General features: G+C 29.1%; 1 protein-coding gene across 1 annotated transcript; it reads right to left on the bottom strand.

Annotated features, from left to right (window-relative positions):
- Positions 1-2,480: 2,480 nt before the first annotated feature.
- On the bottom strand, positions 2,481-7,398 carry LOC110722193 (neurofilament heavy polypeptide-like). Its single transcript, XM_021901460.1, has 15 exons — positions 7,283-7,398; positions 6,869-7,191; positions 5,958-6,050; positions 5,784-5,846; positions 5,543-5,623; positions 5,388-5,464; positions 5,257-5,310; positions 5,048-5,140; positions 4,836-4,928; positions 4,492-4,710; positions 4,206-4,412; positions 4,069-4,131; positions 3,198-3,934; positions 2,844-3,119; positions 2,481-2,747 (listed from the first exon to the last, which is right to left on the bottom strand). The coding sequence occupies exons 2-15, from the start codon at positions 6,883-6,885 to the stop codon at positions 2,559-2,561; spliced, it is 2,262 nt and encodes a 753-aa protein (XP_021757152.1). The 5' UTR covers positions 6,886-7,191; positions 7,283-7,398; the 3' UTR covers positions 2,481-2,558.
- Between the last annotated feature and the right edge of the window lie 201 nt (positions 7,399-7,599).

The raw sequence follows: 7,599 nt of genomic DNA, 5'->3' as shown, positions 1-7,599 counted from the left end.
TTCATATTTTGCTTGGACTGATACCTTTTTGGTAGTTTTCTATTGTCAATTATATGAATTTTGTCTTCTATATGATTGACGCACAACAGAAAAAAATGTTGAGAAGTTGATACTGGGAAGAAGACCTGAACAAATTATATAATGTTATTGGACAATATATTGAAGGTAATTGAACATTTGTATTAAACAAGAATTAATACCTGTTTATATCCAACAATGCTGTCAATTTTATTCAACTTCAGTTCATTGTCAATTCTTTCTATGAAGGCATTAATTCTTGTCTTCATTGATGATCCTTCTTGACAAACTTTATTTGTGCACATAATGTGCTGTTGAAATACAAACAAACATATAGAAGTTAAATGAATTTTTAGCAATTATTTATCATAGGAAAATAGAATCAATAATATAAAAAAAGAAGAAAGACTAACATGAAGCACTGTTGAGAAATAAATCTTGTTTCTCGCTTTTTATGATTAAGAAACCTTGCCCATTCCATCTATGACACAATTTGTCACTTCAACATCATCTCCAAGAGTTTTCATTTCATTTCTATTGATGAGATTCAAGCCATCATAGTATAAGAGTGCACTGCATTATGAACATTTAATAATATGAATGTGAACATATTTTATAAAAGATATTAAACCTTAAGTTTAATTAGTGTAAGTAATTACCTTTCATCTTTTCCACCAAGAGCAAAGTCTACTGCAATTTGGTTCATGGCTTTCTCATCTTTAAACAGATCCTTGTACTTGACCAAGTAAGGAGATCGGAAAGCAGGAGGAAGTGTTTTCTTTTCGCGTTTTGGTCTTGTTGTTCAATATAAAATATTGTTAAATTAAGAAAATTATGAGGAACATAAATGAACATTTGAGTGTATATAAATAAATTTGAAATTATACCTTTCAACCTTTTCCTTTTCAGTTTTTTCTTCTTTTCTGCAATTGACTTTTTCTTATCATCATTCCTGGTCATATTACATAACACAAATGTACATTTAGGTATATGAAAATGTTCATTATTATTTTTGAACATTTACTTAATATAAATAATGTACCTTTTTGTGACTTTTGAGGATGAAGCAACAATCTTCTTGTTTTCACTGAAAAGTGAAACAATGTCAGTACATATTAATAAAATAAAAGCTTCTTATGTAACACCCTGAATCATTTTCAATTCATAAAATGAAAGATATTGATTTAACATAAACCTATTGATTTAACATAAACCACACATTCATATTACATATTCAACAAAATAATGTTCACACATACAATAGTTTGAGAAACACCAGTTTCAAGTTACAACACGATAGTAACATAAGTTAAATTGTTCCATCTAGATATTTTATCCTACACCATTACATAACCCTAATAGTAAGACATGTCTTCAGGATTTTACCCCTCCACTTTTTCATCATTTTTTGTTTTTTCAAAAACATCTTCCTTGTTTTGTTTTCCACCTCCAACTGTGTTTTTTGGATCATCACTTTTTTCACCACCATCTGACCTAGGGTCAGCATCAACCACTGAACCAGATCCTGCATCTAAGAAAAAATTTAATTAGATATAATATAATTTCTTTGTAAATGAACATTTGAGTATTTATAATTGAACATTATACCTGTTCTAGGCAATCCTTCATTATCTGACCTAGTGTCAGCATCAAGTTTTGAACCAGTTGCTGCGTCTAACAAAATAATACAATTAATAATGAATATTTCTTGTTTGTAAATGAACATTTTACACTTTTTAATTGAACATTATACCAGTTCTAGAAAATTCTTCAATTCTTTGTTCTGAAGCTGCTGAAGTTTTACCCACATCCTTTTCTCCAGCTGTATTATAAATCATCATTTTGGAGATACACTAAGTTAATAGTATTTACACATAATAATTAGAAATGAACATTTCTACTTAAGTTTATGTACATTATTATTAAATATATGAACATATTACCATTTGTTGAAATTATTGGTTGTTCAATTATATCACCAAGTGTTGAAAAGGTGGGCCCTGTTTCTGTTTAGGACAATTTAGACCACAAATTTAGAATTTTTCATATAAAAATTAGGATATATAGTCTCTTTTAGTTAGAATTTACCAATGGCTGGAGAAGGTGGAGTCAACCCCAAGCTGAAAGCTTTTCTGATGTCATATTCTTGTTCTTTTTCCTTTCCCTTTTTGGTTAATTTCTTCCCAGTCATTTGCTTCTCAGTTGTTTGCTTTTCAGACCCTTGCATCAGATTCTTCTCAGCTTGTGCAAGTGCATTTAGGAAATCCTCACTGCCAAAGAATTCTTCATCTTGGCTTAGAATTGATGGTTCCCTAGCTACCACCTTTCCTAAAACTTCATCAACTTTTTTCACCAAGTCATTTCCAGGGAAGATATCCTTTGCCTTCACCAATTTTGAAGAAAGCTTTGACAGGTTTGAACAAGTTGTTTTTACCAGGGAAACAAAATCATCCATAAAAAACCTATATGAATGAATATTAAAAATTATGCAGTTGAACATTTCAGATTATACAAATGAACATTTATGTTAACAAAAGTGATCATTTTATAACCTTAGGACTTTCTTCAACTTCTGCAGCAATCCTTGGTAGAATTTTCCCTCTCCCAAATCCCAATTCTAATTCAATCTTCAACCTCTCAAGAACCATGTCTCTATTCCATGCAGATATGATAGGAATTGTTCTTGGAGGCCTTTTGTCTAACCTCTGAACTCTATCAAAATAGAACAACTACAAGAAAAAAGAAAACATGGAACAGAACATAAACAATAAAAAAAAAGTGCATTTATTTAAATTTAAATGAACATCTTGTATCTAAGAATATACCATCAGAAATTGAAGAGGGCCTTTGTAGAACCCCTTGCCTTGCTGCTTTCTCCAATCAACATGACATTTGATAAGTGAGTCATATACAAACTGACACCAGTTCAAATTTTTTATGTTTTCTTTGTCCATCATAGAATAAAGAAATTTGAAATGGCATTGATTGTTTGATACACATTTCATCAAGCAGTTCACAGCCACTGCTAAAAAGTTAGTAATGAAATGTTCACTTGGTGGTCTGTTGTTGGTGAATTTATCATTTATGTATCCATTCACAATCTGCAAACAAAATGAACAAAACATTTATACTTTTGATCATTTAATGTATTTAAAATGAACATTTAAAACTGATCATACCTGACTCACTGATGGAGTTTTTCCTGACCATGATTTTCTCCATTTCTTCAGAAATTCTGCATACTCCTCACTAATTTTATCAGACTTTGGCTCAACAATTGGAATTTCTCCTGTAGGCAAGCCATAAACTACCCTAACATCCTCTACCTCAATTTCTATTTTTTCATTCTTTGGTAGTTCAAAATACTGGCTATTTTCTTCAAAACTTCCCAATAACCAGTTACAGAACTTTTGATCAAGTTGAGGTAAACTAATGTCAAGAAGTGATCCTAACCCTATATCAATAATTTGTTGTCTTTGGGTAGGTGTCATCTTTTTTATCCATGCAATGAACTTCACATGTCCTCCTCTCTTTGAAGATTTCTCTTCCTCAAATTCATCTTCCTGAATTTCCTCAACTTCATCAGTTTCTATTGCTTGAACCATTTCAGTTTTCATTTTCTTTTTTCTCCTACCTTCAATCTTTCCTTCATCATACAGTACCATCTTTTGCTCCTCCTTTTCAACCTTTGCCTTCACTGAATTCCCTTTCTTTGCCTGTTTCTTCCTTGGCTTTACTTCTTCCTCTTCCTCCTCTTCCTCCACCTCATAATCATCCTCACTGACAGGCTCTTCTTCTGCTCTATAAACTGACTCTTCACTATCATCATCACTGTCAGGATCTTGAGAGGGTTCATCTGATGGTACTTCTTGTATTTTTTTTCTCTTTCCAGCATTTCTCTTGGCAGGACTGACATCTGAAAATTAAATATATAATTTTGTTTAAGTATTGAAAATGTACAGTAAGCAAATGATAAAATGAACAAAATTGTTTTCTCAAATGATCATTCTATATATAGAAATTGAACATTTATAATATATCATTATATACCTGCTTTTCTTTTGCCAGCAACCTTAGAAGTTTTCTTCACTTCTAGAGTTTTCTTTTTCCCACCTATATATTGAAATTGAACATTAATGATATACCATCATAAATGATCATTCTATACATTAAGATTGAACATTTACCCTTTTTGCCTTGGTCTGGAGGATATTCAGCAGGAGCACCTGCCATTTTTTTTATTGGAGTAGGTGCTGGAGGTGGTGCATCAGCTTCCTTTTGAATAGGAAAATTCCTTGTAGACATTCTTCTCTTCTGTCCTATTTTTGCGGTTTCTTTAGCAGGCTCAACATCCTTCTTCAGGCTTCCCTTTTTAGATTCATCTAACAGAACATCTATTGTTTTTAAAAAAATTTATGTTAGTATATTTGAAAGTGTAATATTTATTGTGTAACAGAAAAGTATTATGATTACCTTGGCTCCTTGTAATTCTACCACTTGGCACAACAACAAGGCTTTTGTTTTTGTTTTTCCTTGCAACCATTTTGTATCTTGTTTTCATTTTGGTTGACTGATCACTTTTTTGTGATGATGGAGCTGTCTCCTCACTAAGTTTTGTGGAAACTTTATCATCATCTTGATCTAGAAGATAAGTTTCATCCTCAATTTGAACAAAATCAGGTGCAATTTGTGCTGCATATGAAATGATCAAATATAAAAGATTAAATAAACATTATTAAATTGGATGACAAAAGTTTACTATATACAATATAAATGAACATTTCAGGTAATGAATATGTACATTTTCCACTATTTACCTTTCGGATCTGTTGTCTTTGTAGACTCATCTTCCACTGTTTTCTCTTTAGGGATTTTCTCCTTTTCAGGCTCTTTTTTTCCCTCTTGTCCTTCTATGAAAATTTAATTAGTTAATATTTATATATTTTTTTAATCTTATTGAACATTCAATATTATGTAGATCCAATATGAACATTTTATGTAATAAAAATGTACATTTATAAATTTTTACCTTCTACATTTGTTGTCTTTGGAAAGACATCTTCCACAGTTTTGTCTTTAGGGCTTTTCTCTTTTTCAGTCCCTTTTTTTCCTTCTTGTACTTCTATTAAAATTTATTTAGTTAAAATTTAATTTTTTTAATCTTATTGAATATTTAATATTATGCTTTTCCAATATGAACATTTTTTGTAATAAAAATGTACATTTTAAAATTTTTACCTTTTTCCACAGTTTTCTCTTCTATTGGCCCTTTTTCTTTCTTTTTTGCTTCACCTTCAAAAGTAATAGTATTGTTAAAATTGATATTTATGACTATTAAACAAAAATATTCAATAAATATGATCATTTACCTTTCCTGATTTCCTTGCTTGCCTTTTCCATTCTTTTGAGATTTCTCATAATTCTGATTGTCGATTCTTTGTACTTTCTGTAAATGTATGATATTAACTTTGAAATATATTCATTAATTGATTAAATTAATTCAATTATTTAAATTTAAACATACTTTGGGTTTCTCTCTATGTCTAAATGTATTTCTTGCATCTTGTCCTTTAATGTTGTTATTCTTGAATCATCTTTGGGTTTTCTGATATTTCATTAAAAATATGTTTGAATTTACAATTTTGATTAGTAAATAAAAAAATGAACATATAACTTATATTACTATTGGCCATGAGCAAACTTTTTTGTACTGATTTTCAAATGAACATATAGTCTATCTAAATTGAACATTTAAGTTTTCTTACTTTTGGCCAAGACTATTCTTTACTGGATTGCTTTGCACTTTTGGTTGAACTTCTTCTTGCTTGCTGAAATCAATATTAAGAAATACTTTAAATAAAAAATGCACATAAATTGTACATAAAATATACTGTTATAAAAATGAACATTTGTTTATATAAAATTGATCATTAGTATACCTTTCATCCCTGCTCTCTTTGTCAGTTGTGTTATGTGTAGCAGACACACTCTTAGTTGTTGCATTAGTAGCAGGAATGTTCTCACTTTGTTCACTTAAAAAAAACAGAATTATTTTATATAATATGATATTAAAGTATGAACTAATTTATACAATGAAGAAGATAATTAGTTATTTTGTATAAAGCTTTTATACCTTATTGTTTGATTTGTCTCTGGTGGTCTTGATTTTGACATAACAAATTTCACTCGAACCTTTTTTTTTTCACTAAAATTTTAAGAATTACCTAATAAGTTTGGTATATATATACAATGTACAATAATTGAATGTAAAAACAATTATTTTATACATATAAACTTACTTGTTTAAAGTGTATCTTTCATAACTATTACCATATTCATTTTGTTGTATAACCTTCTTTAGAGTTAATGGTTCAGATTTCCCATCTCTAAATTGAAGCAAGTGTATCACTCTAAATGGCACATCACTACATTATAAATTAATTACATGACATTAGTTTGAATGCATATCACTGAAATGATTATTATCATATTTATATATGTGCATGATGATTTAATGAAATGTATATTTGTTATTTAAATCTCAATGACTACTCAAATGAACAAATATACATATATGATCATAATTATATCTATAAATGAACATTATGAGTATCAAATATGATCATATACAATGATGTTTCAATGAAATGTACTTTTGTTTTTAAATCTCAATAAATACTCATATGAACAAATATAAATATATGATCATAACTATATCTATAAATGAACATTATGAGTATCAAATATGATCATATACAAATAACATATTAAACAAAGATAAAACCAATTTTATCAAATACAACTAGCATATTAGACATGAACATAATATATTCTGTAAATGACTAATTACCTTGGTAGTGGAGACATTGTTAAATCCGTACCAATTGACTTGTCAATATCTTTTAAAAGTTCCGGATCTACAATTGGATCATTTTGGCGGTTTTTTTTTCAATTTGTCTACTCTTGACTGAAGAGGTACATCATCATCATCGTCTCTGTTTTATTTAATAAATTGTTAATGTTTTAGTTATTTTCAGTAAAATCTTAGAACAATTACTACAATCGCAAAAAATTTTAACAAAAATTAGGTTTTACAAAAGTTAGGGTTCATACATTTCTTCAGAAATTTTCAACAAATTACTCGTCTGTGAAGTATTTTTCTCCAAAATCATACTACAATTGCAAAAAATTGAACAAAAATTAGGTTTCACACATAAAATCGCACTATAATTGTCATCGCAAGAATATGAACAAAATTACTTACTCTTTGGTAACATTTTGCTCTGATTTTCCAGTTTTATCTTCCATGTTCTTCTCTAAAGCGTTTTTTTGCAAAATCACTCTACAATCACAAGGAAAAGAACCAAAATTATGCTTCATACAAAAATTGTACTAAAATCGTAATCAAATGAACAAAATTACTTACTCTTTATCAAAATGCTGCTGCAATTGTTTAATTTCATCTCGAATATCAGACATTTGAAGTAATTATGAAGTGTTTTGAAGCAATTTTGCAATAATTTGAAGAGAATTTCGTTCCGATTCGACGGTGTTGATGAGAGAGAAATTCTACAAAAATGA

Source organism: Chenopodium quinoa, unplaced genomic scaffold (genome assembly GCF_001683475.1).
Source record: "Chenopodium quinoa cultivar QQ74 unplaced genomic scaffold, ASM168347v1, whole genome shotgun sequence".
NCBI classification, from domain to species: Eukaryota; Viridiplantae; Streptophyta; class Magnoliopsida; order Caryophyllales; family Amaranthaceae; genus Chenopodium; species Chenopodium quinoa.
This window is presented reverse-complemented; position numbering and strand designations above follow the sequence as displayed.